General features: G+C 37.2%; 1 protein-coding gene and 2 long non-coding RNA genes across 3 annotated transcripts; all 3 read right to left on the bottom strand.

Annotated features, from left to right (window-relative positions):
* Positions 1–817: 817 nt before the first annotated feature.
* LOC122976405 lies at positions 818–3,732 on the bottom strand. Its single transcript, XM_044344857.1, has 4 exons — positions 3,534–3,732; positions 2,569–2,907; positions 1,215–1,381; positions 818–847 (listed from the first exon to the last, which is right to left on the bottom strand). Exons 1-4 carry the CDS (start codon positions 3,631–3,633, stop codon positions 818–820), a joined length of 636 nt encoding a protein of 211 aa, XP_044200792.1. The 5' UTR covers positions 3,634–3,732.
* A 7,566-nt stretch (positions 3,733–11,298) lies between these two features.
* LOC122972177 lies at positions 11,299–12,336 on the bottom strand. The gene is made up of 3 exons (XR_006399668.1): positions 12,168–12,336; positions 11,899–12,003; positions 11,299–11,573 (listed from the first exon to the last, which is right to left on the bottom strand). It is a non-coding gene; the product is annotated as an uncharacterized LOC122972177 (long non-coding RNA).
* A 2,765-nt stretch (positions 12,337–15,101) lies between these two features.
* LOC122972174 lies at positions 15,102–17,467 on the bottom strand. Its single transcript, XR_006399665.1, has 3 exons — positions 17,155–17,467; positions 17,013–17,058; positions 15,102–15,273 (listed from the first exon to the last, which is right to left on the bottom strand). It is a non-coding gene; the product is annotated as an uncharacterized LOC122972174 (long non-coding RNA).
* Positions 17,468–17,711: the final 244 nt, after the last annotated feature.

Here is a 17,711-nt window from a genome sequence, read left to right as displayed (position 1 = left end):
TTAACTACTTAAAAGGTATGTATGTACTTTAAGGTACACACATACCTTTTAAGCAAGTTTCATGAAAATCTGATCATTGGTGTGTTCAGTGATCATCAATGTAGATTTTAAATACCACAGTGAAAGAACCTAACCCACAAGTTTTATCAAAACAGTACCAGTAGAGTCTGAGATATCATATAGTCCAACCTATAATAAGCTACATAATTCTTATTTCCCTCAAATATAATCAGTTGTAATGAAGAGATGCTTACTCAGGGGTTGTATTGGATCTAAAGTGGACAACAGCATAAGGGACATGCTCCTGTTCTTGGGGCTGATGTGGCTGGACGGTGATGTAGAGTGGATTTGTCTGTTTCTTAGAGAAGTTAATACTGCTGTAGTGAAGGTCATCCTGCTCTGTTGCTTGAGCTGAGATGTCTTCATACACAGGACCAGGGTTTAGCTGATAAAGAAAGTAAATAATATTACTTTACATTACGTTAAAGTTTTGGCTGATCCTCCAAAGCAATATGGAACAATTCCAAGTAGAGCACAACTGATAATGGTTTTGGAAGAGATATTAAATGAGTGAACAGCAGATATTTGGTAACTTTACATTCCAGTTTCATGAATAACAATAAAAATATTTTTCCCCATTTAAGGTATCTCCAAGAGAATTATCAACACTGAAAATAATGATAAAACAGTGTTTAGTAAAGAAATAACCTGTGAGAAAAGCATCTAAACAGGGTTGTTGTCAGTAATGTTATGTAATGTAGCAGAATTGTTTAAATTATTTTATTTTACCTGCTCCATATTGTCTGATGTTTCAAGTCTAGGAGAACGGCTGGAGATCCTCTTTCTCCTGTTTAGTGAAATGAGTGAATATAAAAATGAATAGATGATGTCAGGTTAGTGTGTAAATGTCATGACTCTGCAACAAAGCTCAGTGTTTCTCACCTAATCCAGAAGAAGACAGTGAGTGGTATTATAACCAGGAGAGCAGCAACAACTCCAACAGTTGCAGGAGTTGTTGCCGTAACAACTCCAACAGTTGCAGGAGTTGTTGCCATAACAACTTCAACAGTTTCAGGAGTTGTTGCTGTAACAACTCCAACTGCTGCTGTTGATGTTCCTGTGATACTTTGGACAGTGAGAGTCTTTTCACCAGAGTTGATGTTTTGGTGGGTTTTGACAGCACATGAGTAGTTTCCTGCATGCTGAATGCTGACTGAGTCTAGAACCAGGTGTTTGTTTTGGCTCTCTGGCACCGTCAGAGGTCGACTGTTCAAGTACCAAATGTAGTTTGTGTCGTCAGTCAGAGGACAGCTGGTACTGCAGGTCAGTGTGACTCTCTGGCCATCTGTCACCACAGCAGGATGCAACTTAACTTCCAAGCCTGAAATATGATTAGATTAGTCAGTAAATGTAAAAGAGACGTATCATCTCAAAAGTCCTCATACCTAAATTACAAACTAGGTTTGTCACTGTCCTTCAAAACAACCCAGATGACATGATGATAAAAAAACAACTCATATACAGTAAGTGTTTTCTAATCTGCCACTCCTATGTTTAAGGTACAGACAGGTTTAGGTAACTAAAACTACCGTACTTAGTTAAAATCACCATCATAGTTAAAAAAATGCTTTGTAGAAGATGAAACATGAAGCACAGACTCCTGTGTCAGAGTCACAGCCTTTGTAGGTTCATCCATCCATTCTGATCTCCTCTCTGAAGATGAACAAATGAAGATCTTTGTCTTTTTGACATATATGTGACATAAAGAAATACACTGCAAATAAATAAACAATGCAAACTGTACAGAGTAGTAAATAGGCTTGTAGGTTACACACAAAATGGATTTGAAACCAAAACAAACATTGTTAGCTCATTTTTGAACACCAGACAGCAAATCCTGACCTCAGTTTTTCATGTCCCCCAGACACTTCTTTATTTTTGTAACTTCACTTTTATTTGCTTGTGTTTCCTATATTTGAAGCACATTTCTTTATACTGTGTGTCAAAGTGGTGAAAATGTTTTCTTCATTTGCCTGTTAACATACATTTTTTTGAAGTTGCAGCATGTTGAACTCTCTCTCTCTCCTACATTGTTTTAGTGGAGATACAACTTCTACAATGATTTGACACATTTAAATGTGCATGATGTTTTAATTAGACCATTGAGACAGTAGACAGAATACAGGCTCCTAATTCAGCCAAAGTTGTGAAATTTATCTGTTAAAGTTCTTAAAATGATGAATAATTAGACCATGGCTTCACTGTGAATGATTTATTGTGTGATATTTAAGAAATCACTGGTCTGATTTTGACAAAACACAGATGCATCTTTACACTTTGTTGTTATGACTTTCAGGTGGTGCATGACCCTGCATACAGGTTATTGTGTGCACTAAATTTAGTTACAGTTACATAATTTTGACTGTCTTTTGTTAGTGTTATCATATTAGGCATGAACCAGCCTTTAGTCTTCTTGTAGGCATTAAAGAATAAAGTCCTCTGACTGCTGTTAGTACATGGTGAGAGAGCAGCACAGTCTCTATTGAAAAGTATACAGACAGAAATTACCTGAGACAATCAAAGTCACTCCAGGTGGATCACCCTTTCGCACTACGTCATCTTTTAGGAGTCTGAATGTGTATTCTGCTGAGTCAGTCTTCTTCAGGTTTTTGATTCTCAGGATGTGCTGGTTGTTCATGTTGTCAAGATACCGCATGCGAACTGCATCCTCAGTCTGCTCCACAGCTTCCTCCTCACCACTTCTCTTTATTTTATACCAAACTTTAGACACAGGCTGCTGGTTGTCAGGATACAAATATTCACTTGAAATGTTCACTGAAGAGCCTTCCAGGGCGCAGATTCTCCTTCTGATGTAATTTACACTCCAGCAGTTATTATAATCAACACCTGAAATTTAAATTAAATACTTAAAATAGGGTCACTCTAAATAACTGCTAAAGTAGCCTTGCCTAATACTTAAATAAAAAAATCTGTGGTAGAAGTTCAGGTGTTTTTTATAAATCATGTTTTCTGCAAATCAGGAAATATCACTGAACGTGAAAGCAGCTAAAGTGCCTCTTTAATGCTTTATATGGCTCCTTTACAAAAAATGTAAAACATTGTTTGGATTTATACTGAAGCTTGAATTTATTTTGTCTTTATGGCACAATCTCTAAATTAAATGGTTAAATATTTTTAAATTTCTAATGTGTAATTATTGCGTAATTATTATGTGTTGTCGTTATACAGACTGTGATTTAAAGCTTCACAAGCAAGTCATATCAACTCAAACACTAATCAGCAGTTCATGTTGTCTTTAATAAGACACACTGGTTACCAGCAGATCACCTCCATCACTGACTAAATCATAAGTCAGATAATGGATTAATAACACTACACAGAAAATGAAAATTAGGTTGAATCAACACCTCTGAAATATATTTCATGTTGCCCAATAAGCATGCAAACTAAAGACAAATGTGCCATCCTATAATATAACAGTAATAACAGACTGTAAGTTGGTTTATACTCACAGACTTCAGCAGAGTGCAGATCCTCGTGGTCTTTGACAGCACAGGAGAAGATGTCAGCAGAGGAGTTGAGAACTGAAAGCTGCTGTTTCTTCTCAAACATTAAGAGTCTGTTCTTGTACCATCTATAGGCAGTTTGGTTGTCAGTCAGTGGACAGCTGGTGTTACAGGTCAGTCTAACATGGTTAACCTCTGCAGGAGTCCTTTGTAGACTTACTTTGTAGACTTATAGAGAAACTCTCCGTTCTTGTACCAGATGTAGGCTGCAGGGTTTTCAGTCGGAAGACAACTGGAGCTACAAATCAGTGATACTGTCTGTCCCTCTGTGGCAGGAATCACCTTCACCTGCAGGTCTGAGATGATGGTGAATAATGTAAGAATTCATATTCTGATTTCATTCTTAAAGTAATACATTCGTGAAAACCACCGTACCTGCAACACGGAGGAAGATTTCACTTTCCCAGCAGTCTTGTGGGTTTTCTGCACTCTCTCTACAGCAGTAAGACTTTGCATCACTGTCTGTCAGATCTTTGATTGTTAGAGTTGGATGACTCTCTTCAGACATGTTGTACGTAACATGATTTCCATCTTTAAACAGCTCATTGAGAACAGGCTTGGAGCCAGCGTAGTATACAGTGAACCATTTCATGCTTGAAGTGGGATGTTGAGCTGAGCAGGGCAGATCCACTGACGAACCTTTTAAGGCACAGATGCTTTTGGCTTGTCCCTGAACCCCTTTAACAAAAGCATTGATTCATAATTATAACATTCTTCTCGTACTAATCACTAAATATTGATAGTATGAAATAATGTAAATGAAGGACATTTGATGTATAATCTGCAATTTTCTTCAAGTTGTGCACACTTTAACTCCTATAATCAAGTAAAACATTATTTTTACAGATTACAGTTAATAATCTCATATTGTATATATCATGTTTACAGTCATTATATAAGAAGAAATAAACAATAATTCATACCTGAGATGCACAGAATGAAAGCCATAAACACACAGCCAGCGTCTGCCAACAACATGGCTGTTGTAGTCCCTTCACTTCTAAACACAAAGTTGATTATATTAATTTTTTAATGGCCTTACCACACCTGCTGTGTTTATGAAAGCTCATAAAACATCAAATCTATAAATAAATGGTCAAAATCAACAGCCGTCCTCTTACAGAGAAAAGACTTAAGAGGACAGAATGGACTGCTGGTCATTGTGAGAGTTGCGGGCAGATGCACAGCATGAAGCTCTGACACCTAAAATTCACTTCCTTCCTGCTTCTTCCTCTAGTACAGAATCTACCTCACATAGTTCAGTATTTATTTGATGTCATATTCTGACAAGGAAAACTCTGACTTTAACTTGGGGGGCCATTATTTTTCTTAGTCTGTATCTCATCACAATTATTATTTTTATTTTCTGATTTTATAGTGTATTGGTTCTTCATGCCAGATATTTTAGTGTTAAACTGCATTATATTTTCATTGAAAAGCTGTAAAAACTACTGAAGTGAGAACAGAGAGATGTGAAGCTGTCTATGGACGGTGATGGTGGTTTCTGTGGTGGAAACTGCAGAAGTTTATGGTAACTTAAAACACTGCAGAGCATGCAGAATAGGACAAATAATAGTATAATATGTTGTACATGAAGGACATCTGGAGAGCTCATTCTGGCAGATGAAGTGAAAATCTTGAGAGAATTTTTTTTAATTCTTCCTTTCTGGTTTCTGTATCAATCTGCAGTTTTCTACAAATTGTCCACACTATAACTCTTAAACTCCATTACACATGTTATGTGTATGTCTTACAGTTTACAGTAAATGTTCATTACATCAGAGAGGATAAACATTTATACCTGAGATGTTGGGGCTGAAACCAGTAAACACACATCCAACTTCTGCCAACAAAATGGTTGTTTTAGTTCCTTGCTTCTAATCAGTGGACATTTTTCACAGCAAACACTTTGACTTGTCAAAGCAGAAAAATTACAGGTGTAAATAATAACATTAATGTTGGCACCCATACTGGGTCTATAAGTTGATTGTATAACAGTGTTTGTATCTGCTACATCATAACTGCTGACCTTACTGAAGAGTCTAAATTAAGAGCAGGTTTATAGACAAATGACTGAAGCCAGAATGGACTGTTGGTCAGTGTGAGGGCGGCTAGCAGACATGCTGCATGTAGCTCTGATACCAAAAATAAACCTCCTTCCTCATTATAATCCTTAGTAAAACCACAGATAAACAATCTATGTAGTGCAGCTGTTGTTTAGTTTTTTGATGTCATATTTTGACATGGAGAACCTTCATATTTACTTTAAGTCATTGTTTCTAATTTTTAAGTAATGTATCGGCTCATCATACAACATTCAGCAGTGTTTAGCTGCATCAAGTTATCATAAAAAGGTGTCAAAGTTGTCAGCGTTGGTCAGAGAGGTGTGAGACTGTCTGTGTTTGTTTCATGGTGAGAAAAAAAACACTTGTGAAGAGAAAGCTGCAGACATAGTTTTTATGATCACATCATACACTGCAGAACAGGAAGAGTAGAACATGTTTCTGAGAGCAAAATAAGTTTTACAAAAGCATTTTTACAGTTATAGCTGCAAATCAAACAGAAAGCACAGTAATACAACATGAAGCACACCAGAAAAAAACACAAGCTTCAATAAGCTTACATGGCATTGCATTGTGGTCTGGCAATTCCATTGGTTAATCTACTATAAGTATTCTGTTCTCAATGATGCAACATGTCTGTCAACAATCCACAACAAATCTAAAAATCTGCACAAAGCAAGACAGCATGTGAAAATGTGGTCCAAATATATACATCATACTTCATCTCATTTAAATGTTCTCTGTGTGTTCCACTGATGAGGGACACAAGCCAAAACACATGTGTATCACAATAATTGTTCTCTATATTACAAGTTTTCAAAGTGTTCAGTACTTTTGGGTAACTGCTGGTAAACATGGAGTGGAGTGTAATGCTGCCAGAGATTAGAAACTTTGAAATGTTGTCAGGGCTCTGGAGATGCAGGAGTGGACCCAAACGCAGAGACCGGAATGCAGATATGACGAAAAGAACTCTTTAATTGTGGACGGTCACGGACAGGTAAACAGGGCTGAACAGAACTCACAGAAGGAACAACACAAAACGATCCAACAAAGACTGAACAGAAAACCAGAACTTAAAGAAACTGAACTAACAAGGAGATGAGGTGCAGGTGGGGAGATGGGTGGAGAACTCGAGAGGGGAATGAACATACAGGGAGCTGATAGGCTGAGGACACACAGGGAGCGGGGCAGGGCTGACGAGGCTAACACAGGGCAGATGTGGGGAAGACAGCAGGGCAGGGCTAACGAGTCCAAATGCAGGGCAGGTGTGGAGGAGTACATGAACACACAAATGAAACAGAACAAAAACCCAGAAAACAAACTGAATGCCATCTACACTAACCCATCCAAAACCAAACACAAACCCAAGCACACAACCCAACAAACCAATGATGCAGTGATGAACCGAGGGACTAAACAAACGTGCAAAACCAGGAGACCATACAGAACACAACATAACACCAAAAAAACACCTTAAGTCCAGGCAAGATGTGACAAATGTGACATTGAAGTCTAGCATATATCAGGCAGAAAGGTTTCCCACTGTGAAACATCTCACCAAGATTTATTAACATCAGACCTGTGGTGTGTCAGATACACCCCAACACTATATGTGTATTGAAGGGTTGTTGAAAATAGTACTGTTCAAGATGAGCAAGGTCACTAAGTGGATCTTGAATCAGTTGTAATCATTGATCACTTTGAGGTCCTGTTGGGTCTAAAGTTGACAACAGCACAAGCAACATCGTCCTGGTCTTTAGACTGGTGTGGCTGAACGTTGGAGTAGAGAGGATCTGTCTGGGTCTCAGAGAAGTAGACTCTGCTACAGTGAAGATCATCCTGCTGTGTTGGTTGTGCTGAGATGTTTTCATTCACAGGACCAGGGTTTAACTGATGAGAAGACAAGACAAATAATATTAGTTTACATTGTGGGGCATCAAACCTTTAATAATAATAAGTAACTGTTGACCTCACAGCCTTAGAAGGATAATTAGTTTGTCCAAAATATGTTTATTTTCTTTTACAGATAGTTTTAGGTCAGACTAATCTTCATGATATCAATGATAAATGATTAATGAATGAATGATTAATCCATATCAAATGATTTACAAATGGCTGATTTGTGTTGGAAGACTAATGTAGCTGTGTAATGTGGACTGCAGTAGAAGATATTTTAGCTCTACAGCACATCTACGTTGCAAAATTTGGACCCATAAAACTAATGGTACTGTACAATGTAGATCTCTGTTGTTTTGTATCATTTGAAGGATCATCCCATCTGAGGGGAAGCAGGACAGACGAAGGTGATGTTTTTCCAATGCAGCAGAATTGAAAATGTTCTGTTCTTTGAGAAGGAACCGCAAATCCTGCACACTCATGTAAAAAATCCTACTTTCTTGAAACTCTACGAAGGTCCGAAGTGTTTTTAATTAATTAAGTAAAAATGACCCACAATTTGAGTTTTAAATCTTAGTGACCTGTCATTAAAGCCAAACTGAAATTTGAATTCGCTCCGCTTTTTGTGAAAGGAAATATAAACAATCATGAAACTGCAGATATTGTGTATAATTCTCAGTGTTTCAAAAGAAGATCAAACCGTTTTTGGACATATTTGTGGAAACAGTGTCTTAGCTTCAGGCCTGTGGGTGGGTGTTTCCCTTTGTAGCGATTGACTGACATTTGAATGCTGTCATTACAAGGAGACACGCTGTCAGCTCGCTGCTGCTCAACTGACTAGAGCACGTCATACTCTGTATAGCCTCTAATTTTGCTGATAAAGGGAAAAAAACATCTTGTATCAGGACATTTTTTCCCCTGATCAACAGTTTGTATGATTAAGTCAATGAATAACAATAAAAATACTTCAAGTTAAATTTAGGGTTTCTCCAAGAGAATTATGAACACTGAAAATAATGATAAAACAGTGTTTAGTAAAGAAATAACCTGCAAGAAAAGCATTTAAACAGGGTTGTTGTCAGTAATGTTATGTTATGTAGCAGAATTGTTTAAATTATTTTATTTTACCTGCTCCATATTGTCTGATGTTTCAAGTCTAGGAGAATGGCCGGAGAACCTCTTTCTCCTGTTTAGTGAAATGAGTGAATATAAATATGAATAGATGATGTCAGGTTAGTGTGTAAATGTCATGACTCTGCAACAAAGCTCATTGTTTCTCACCTAATCCAGAGGAAGACAGTGAGTGGTATTATAACCAGGAGAGCAGCAACAACTCTTGCAACTGCTGCTGTTGATGTTCCTGTGGTACTTTGGACAGTGAGAGTCTTTTCACCAGAGCTGATGTTTTGGTGGGTTTTGACAGCACATGAGTAGTTTCCTGCATGCTGAATGCTGACTGAGTCTAGAACCAGGTGTTTGTTTTGGCTCTCTGGCACCGTCAGAGGTCGACTGTTCAAGTACCAAATGTAGTTTGTGTCGTCAGTCAGAGGACAGCTGGTACTGCAGGTCAGTGTGACTCTCTGGCCCTCTGTCACCACAGCAGGATACAACTTAACTTCCAAGTCTGAAAGATGATTAGATTAGTCAGTAAATGTAAAAGAGACGTATCATCTCAAAAGTCCTCATACCTAAATTACAAACTAGGTTTGTCACTGTCCTTCAAAACAACCCAGATGACATGATGATAAAAAAAACAACTCATATACAGTAAGTGTTTTCTAATCTGCCACTCCTATGTTTAAGGTACAGACAGGTTTAGGTAACTAAAACTACCGTACTTAGTTAAAATCACCATCATGGTTTAAAAAAATGCTTTGTAGAAGATGAGACATGAAGCACAGACTCCTGTGTCAGAGTCACAGCCTTTGTAGGCTCATCCATCCATTCTGATCTCCTCTCTAACTATGGTGGCTGAGAGAGCTCAATGCACTGCAACTTATTAAAACACAAACAAATGAAGATCTTCGTCTTTTTGACACATATGTAACATAAAGAAATACACTGCAAATAAATAAACAATGCAAACTGTACAGAGTAGTAAATAGGCTTGTAGGTTACGCACAAAATCAAATTTGAAACTAAAACAAACATTGTTAGCTCATTTTTGAACACCAGACAGCAAATCCTGACCTCAGTTTTTCATGTCCCCCAGACACTTCTTTATTTCAGTAACTTCTCTTTTATTTGCTTGTTTTTCCTATATTTGAAGCACATTTCTTCATACTGTGTGTCAAAGTGGTGAAAATGTTTACATGCATTTTTTGAAGTTGCAGCATGTTGAACTCTCTCTCTCTCCTACACTGTTTTAGTGGAGATTCAACTTCTACAATGATTTGACACATTTAAATATGCATGATGTTTTAATTAGACCATTGAGACAGTAGACAGAATACAGGCTCCTAATTAAGCCAAAGTTGGGAAATTAAGATTTATCTGTTAAAGTTCTTAAAACGGTGAATAATTGGACCATGGCTTCACTGTGAATGATTTATTGTGTGATATTTAAGAAATCACTGGTCTGATTTTGACAAAACACAGATGCATCTTTACACTTTGTTGTTATGATTTGCAGGTGGTGCATGACCCTGCATACAGCTTATTGTGTGCACTTAATTTAGCTACAGTTACATCGTTTTGACTGTCTTTTGTTAGTGTTATCATATTAAACATGAACCAGCCTTTAATCTTCTTGTAGGCATTAAAGAATAAAGTCTGCTGACTGCTGTTAGTACATGGTGAGAGAGCAGCACAGTCTCTATTGAAAAATATACAGACAGGAATTACCTGAGACAATCAGAGTCACTCCAGGTGGATTACCCTTCCGTACTTCATCATCTTTTAGGAGTCTTAATGTGTATTCTGCTGAGTCAGTCTTCTTCAGGTTTTTGATTCTCAGGATGTGCTGATTGTTCATGTTGTCAAGATACTGCACGTGAACTACATCCTCAGTCAGCTCCACAGCTTCCTCCTCACCACTTCTCTTCATTTTATACCAAACTTTAGACACAGGCTGCTGGTTGTCAGGATACAAATATTCACTTGAAATGTTCACTGAAGAGCCTTCCAGGGTGCAGATTCTCCTTCTGATGTAATTTACACTCCAGCAGTTATTATAATCAACACCTGAAATATAGATTAAAGACTTAAAATAGGGTCACTCTAAATAACTGCTAAAGTAGCCTTGCCTAATACTTAAATAAAAAAATCTGTGGTAGAAGTTCAGGTGTTTTTTATAATTCATGTTTTCTGCAAATCAGGAAATATCACATAATGTGAAAGCAGCTAAAGTGTCTCTTTAAATACTTTATATGGCTCTTTTACACAAAATGTAAATCATTGTTTGGATTTATACTGAAGCTTGCATTTAATTTTTCTTTATGGTACAATCTCTAAAATGAAATGGTTAAGTATTTTCAAATTTCTAATGTGTAATTATTGTGTAATTATTATGTGTTGTCGTTATACAGACTGTGATTTACAGCTTCACAAGTGAGTCATATCAACTCAAACACTAATCAGCAGTTCATGTTGTCTTTAATAAGACACACTGGTTACCAGCAGATCACTTCCATCACTGACTAAATCATAAGTCAGATAATGGATTAATAACACTACAAAGAAAGTGAAAAGCAGGATGAGTCGACACCCCTGAAATATATTTCATGTTGCCCAATAAGCATGCAAACTAAAGACAAATGTACCATCCTATAATATAACAGTAATAACAGACTGTAAGTTGGTTTATACTCACAGACTTCAGCAGAGTGCAGATCCTCGTGGTCTTTGACAGCACAGGAGAAGATATCAGGAGGGGAGTTGAGAACTAAAAGCTGCTGTTTCTTCTCAAACATTAAGAGTCTGTTCTTGTACCATCTATAGGCAGTTTGGTTGTCAGTCAGTGGACAGCTGGTGTTACAGGTCAGTCTAACATGGTCCCGAGGTGCAGGAGTCCTTTGTAGACCTACTTCTGTTAGGAGATGTTAAAAACATTTTTCAACAGTTTATGTGTGTCATGTTGAATTAAATAAAAATAATATATTGATTACAAAAGTTATTGAAGTGTGGTTAGTGCAGAAAAGAAGAATGTGTAGAACTGTAGTAAACATGTCAGTAACAGTAAAAATTAGAAAATAAAGAAGGCAAAGATATGACATGAAAATATTGATATGAAAATAAATGATTCATGGTCAATAAGATGTCTGTTCTTAAAATATTGTTTTAAAGGTGTTCTAGGTGTGGGGGGTGGGAGTGGTGTTTGTGTAAATGTTTGTGGATGTTTGGAGAAAGTTAACCTCTGGGATATGTGATGGAGCAGGACTCATTCACTGATGTCTGCTTTTCAGAACACATTCTTCCTTCAGCGTAGGTCACAGTAAAGCAGGTCGATGTGACAGAATCTGAACAAAAACAAATGGCCTTTCTTAATTTAAATGGTAAACACTTAGTTACAGTATTTCATAGGCTTTATAATTTAAGGCAAAGCTTAAATAGTAAAAATATTCTTGAAAGTGTTTAACTTGAAGTTTTGTAACATGAAAAGGAGCCAAATGTTGTCACTCACCCACTGAGACTTCAGGAGCTCTGAGATGCTCGTAGCCTTTGATAGCACAGGAGTATCTGACTGCTTCCTCACTGCTGACCAGCTGTTGGTACCAGGGAGACCAGTCCTGATAGAGAAACTCTCTGTTCTTGTACCAGATGTAGGCTGCAGGGTTTTCAGTCAGAGGACAACTGGTGTTGCATATCAGTGATACTGTCTGTCCCTCTGTGGCAGGAATCACCTTCACCTGCAGGTCTGAGATGATGGTGAATAATGTAAGAATTCATATTCTGATTTCATTCTTAAAGTAATACATTCGTGAAAACTACTGTACCTGAAACACGGAGGATGGTTTCACTTTGCTTGCAGTCTTGTGGGTTTTCTGCACTGTCACTACAGCAGTAAGACTTTGTATCACTCTCTCTTAGATTATTTATTGTTAGAGTTGGATGACTCTCTTCAGACATGTTGTACGCTACACGATTTTCATCTGCAAACAGCTCATTGAGAACAAACCAGTGTAAAGTGAACCATTTCTTGCTTGAAGTGGGATGTTGAGCTGAGCAGGGCAGATCCACTGAAGAACCCTTTAAGGCACAGATGCTGTTTGCTTGTCCCTGAACCCCTTTAACAGAAGCATTGATTCATAATTATAACATTCTTCTCGTACTAATCACTAAATATTGATAGTATGAAATATTGTAAATGAAGGACATTTGATGTATAATCTGCAATTTTCTTCAAGTTGTTTACACTTTAACTCCTATAATCAAGTAAATCATTATTCTTTTTACAGATTACAGTTAATAATCTCATATTGTATATATCATGTTTACAGTCATTATATAAGAAGAAATAAACAATAATTCATACCTGAGATGCACAAAATGAAAGCCATAAACACACAGCCAGCTTCTGCCAACAACATGGCTGTTGTAGTCCCTCCGCTTCTAAACACAAAGTTGATCATATTATTTTTTTAATGGCCTTACCACACCTGCTGTGTTTATGAAAGCTCATAAAACATCAAAACTATAAATAAATGGTCAAAATCAACAGCCGTCCTCTTACAGAGTAAAGACTTAAGAGGACAGAATGGACTGTTGGTCATTGTGAGAGTTGCGGGCAGATGTACAGCATGAAGCTCTGACACCTGAAATTCACTTCCTTCCTGCTTCTTCCTCTAGTACAGAATCTACCTCACATAGTTCAGTATTTATTTGATGTCATATTCTGACAAGGAAAACTCTGACTTTAACTTGGGGGTGCCATTATTTTTCTTACTCTGTATCTCATCACAATTATTATTTTTATTTTCTGTTTTTATAGTGTATTGGTTCTTCATGTTAGATATTTTAGTGATAAACTGCATTATTTTTTCATTGAAAAGTTGTAAAAACTACTGACGTGAGAACAGAGAGATGTGAAGCTGTCTATGGACGGTGATGGTGGTTTCTGTGGTGGAAACTGCAGAAGTTTATGGTAACTTAAAACACTGCAGAGCATGCAGAATGGGACTAATAATAGTATAATATGTTGTACATGAAGGACATCTGAAGAAAGCTTATGAGCATTTTTGTTTTTTTATTCTTCTTTTCTGTTTTCTGTCAATCAATCCGCAATTTTCTACAAATTGTTCACACTATAACTCCTAAACTCCATTAATCATGTTATGTGTATTTCTTATAGTTAACAGTAAATGATCATTACATCAGAGAGGATAAACATTTATACCTGAGATGTTGGGGCTGAAACCAGTAAACACACATCCAACTTCTGCCAACAACATGGTTGTTTTAGTCCCTCGCTTCTAATCAGTGAACCTTTTCACGTCAAACACTTTGACTTGTCAAAGCAGAAAAAGTACAGGTGTAAATAATAACATTAATGTTGGCACCAATACTGCGTTTATAAGTTGATTATAACAGTGTTTGTATCTGCTACATCGTAACTGCTGACCTTATAGAAGAGTTTAAATTAAGAGCAGGTTTATAGAGAAATGACTGAAGCCAGAATGGACTGTTGGTCAGTGTGAGGGCGGCTAGCAGACATGCTGCATGTAGCTCTGATACCAAAAATAAACCTCCTTCCTCATTATAATTCTTAGTAAAACCACAGATAAACAATCTATGTAGTGCAGCAGCTGTTTAGTTATTTGATGTCATATTTTAACATGGAGAACCTTCATATTTACTTTAAGGTGTCATTGTTTCTCATTTTTAAGTAATGTATCGGCTCATCATGCAACATGCAGCAGTGTTAAGCTGCATCAAGTCAAAGTTGTCAGCGTTGGTCAGAGAAGTGTGAGACTGTGTTTGTTTCATGGTGAAAAAAAAAACACTTGTGAAGAGGAAGCTGCAGACATAGTTTTTATGATCACATCATACACTACAGAACATGCAGAGTAGAACATGTTTCCGAGAGCAAAATAAGTTTTACAAAAGCATTTTTACAGTTATAGCTGCAAATCAAACAGAAAGCACAGTAATACAACATGAAGCACACCAGAAAAAAACACAAAATGCTTCAATAAGCTTACATGGCATTGCATTGTGATCTGGCAATGCCATTGGTTAATCTACTATAAGTATTCTGTTCTCAATGATGCAACATGTCTGTCAACAATCCACAACAAATCTAAAAATCTGCACAAAGCAAGACAGCATGTGAAAATGTGGTCCAAATATATACATCATACTTCAGTGTAACGGTGCCAGAGATTAGAAACTTTGAAATGTGACATTGAAGTCTGGCATATATCAGGCAGAAAGGTTTCCCACTGTGAAACATCTCACCAAGATTTATTAACATCAGACCTGTGGTGTGTCAGATACACCCCAACACTATATGTGTATCGAAGGGTTGTTGAAAATAGTACTGTTCAAGATGAGCAAGGTCACTAAGTGGATCTTGAATCAGTTGTAATCATTGATCACTTTGAGGTCCTGTTGGGTCTAAAGTTGACAACAGCATAAGCGACGTCGTCCTGTTCTTTAGGCTGGTGTGGCTGGACGTTGGAGTAGAGAGGATGTGTCTGGGTCTTAGAGAAGTAGACTCTGCTACAGTGAAGATCATCCTGCTGTGTTGGTTGGGCTGAGATGTTTTCATTCACAGGACCAGGGTTTAACTGATGAGAAGACAAGACAAATAATATTAGTTTACATTGTGGGGCACTAAACCTCTAGTAATAAGGAGTAACTGCTGACCTCACAGCCTTAGAAGGATAATTAGTTCGTCCAAAATATGTTTATTTTCTTTTACAGATAGTTTTTAGGTCAGAGTAATCTTCATGATATCAATGATAAATGATTAATGAATGAATTAATGAATGATTAATCCATATCAAATGATTTACAAATGGCTGATTTGTGTTGGAAAACTAATGTAGCTGTGTAATGTGGACTGCAGTAGAAGATATTTTAGCTCTACAGCACATCTACGTTGCAAAATTTGGACCCATAAAACTAATGGTACTGTACAATGTAGATCTCTGTTGTTTTGTATCATTTGAAGGATCATCCCATCTGAGGGGAAGCAGGACAGACGAAGGTGATGTTTTCCTAATGCAGCAGAATTTAAAATATTCTGTTCTTTGAGAAGGAACCACAAATCCTGCACACTCAGGTAAAAAATCTTACTTTCTTACTTGAAAGTCTATGAAGGCCCGAAGTGTTTTTAATTAATTAAGTAAAATTGACCTACAATGGGAGTTTTAAATCTTAGTGACCTGTCATTAAAGTCAAACTGAAATTTGAATTCTCTCTGCTTTTTGTGAAAGGAAATATAAACAATCATGAAACTGCAGATATTGTGTATAATTCTCAATGTTTCAAAAGAAGATCAAACCATTTTTGGACATATTTGTGGAAACAGTGTCTTAGCTTCAGGCCTGTGGGTGGGTGTTTCCCTTTGTAGCGATTGACTGACATTTGAATGCTGTCATTACAAGGAGACACGCTGTCAGCTCGCTGCTGCTCAACTGACTAGAGCACGTCATACTCTGTATAGCCTCTGATGTTGCTGATAAAGGGAAAAAACATCTTGTATCAGGACGATTTTTCCCCTTATCAACAAGTTCACATAGTGTTGGTTATGTCCTATTATGATTAAAGACATCTGTCCATTTACAATATTCAGTATTTGGGAGGACCCATCATGCTGTGAAGTTTGTATTTCACTCAGAAACTGGAAACTAGAGAGCTGGACTAACTAGCTTCCACTCAGAAAGTGAGAGCTATGTAAACTAGCTTGTTAATTTTAGCACTGATTCCCACAAGATGTCATTTTTGTTCACGTTATTCAACTCCTGCTGAGTCATTCTGCACACTCAGTGCTGTGTTTGTCCCACATTATTAAAAGGAGGAGGTCTAGTTAGCGTTAGATGTCTCTTTTTCACAGGTCCATATACAGTATGGTGATGGAAAATGACCAGACTGTCAAAACTATAAGTTGAAACTAACAGCAATGAGTCCTTTAATGTCAGCAGCTCCCCATGAATTTAATCAGTGAGTAACGTACTGTAAGCAGTGTTCAAATCACAGATGGGACCAAGTAACAGCTAACAATGGCTAGCAAGGACTAACAATGTATGAACCATTTTAGTGCCTGCTCACACTGATGTCGCACCAATCAAATTACCAAACCATCATTGTCAGCTGGAGAATACTAATGTGGGGGGAACTATTAAGGCACAATTGAATTAAATTTCTTCTTTTTGGTATTTACAGTACACAAGTATATAAGTCAACACAAATACCAAGGACATATATACAGAGTTCTCAGTGAAAATTAATTTAATTTAAAACGTAATTTTGACTTTAAAAATTAAACGTTGTACAAAGTGTTTTTGAAATTTCTGTTCTTTACCTGCTCCATGTTGACTGTTGCTTCGGTACCTTAAGTCCTTCTTTTCCTAGATAGTGAAACAAATGAATATATATACATGAATAAGTGATTTCAGGTTAGAAATTAAATGTAATTTCTTGCAACAGAGCAGGGTTTTGCTTACCTCCTAATCCACAAGAAGACAAAAAGAGGTGTTATAACTAGGAGAGCAACAACAGCTCCTGCAGCAAATGTGCATTTACTTTCAACAGTAAGAGTCCCTTCACTGGAGTTGAAGTTCTTGTGAGATGTCACAGCACAGGAGTAGTTTCCTGCATGATGACTGCTGACTGAGTCTAGTACCAGTTGTTTGCTTTTGTTGTGTGGCAGGTTCACAGGTTGTTTATTCAAATACCAAATGTAGGTTGTGTTGTCAGTCAGAGGACAACTGCTCTTGCAGGTCAGTGTGACTCTTTGGCCCTCTGCCACCACAGCAGGATGCAATATCACTCTCAGGCCTGAAAAATGGTTAGATTGGTCAGTAAATGTAAAAAAAGACATCCATAAGTCATCAAACCTAAATAATAAGTCCTTATTCCTAAATGACCAAATTCCTCACTTGTCAAACCTGTAACATGTGTTCCATAAGTGACTCGTATGAGCGTTTTCTGTTCTACCACCCTGAGGTTCAAGGTCTGATTACATGTAGTCAACTAAGGCTACTGTGTTGGAGGAAAGATC

This window comes from Thunnus albacares, chromosome 3, assembly GCF_914725855.1.
Source record: "Thunnus albacares chromosome 3, fThuAlb1.1, whole genome shotgun sequence".
Lineage (NCBI taxonomy): Eukaryota > Metazoa > Chordata > Actinopteri > Scombriformes > Scombridae > Thunnus > Thunnus albacares.
Note: the sequence above shows the minus strand (reverse complement) of the source record. Positions and strands in the feature narration are given on the sequence as shown.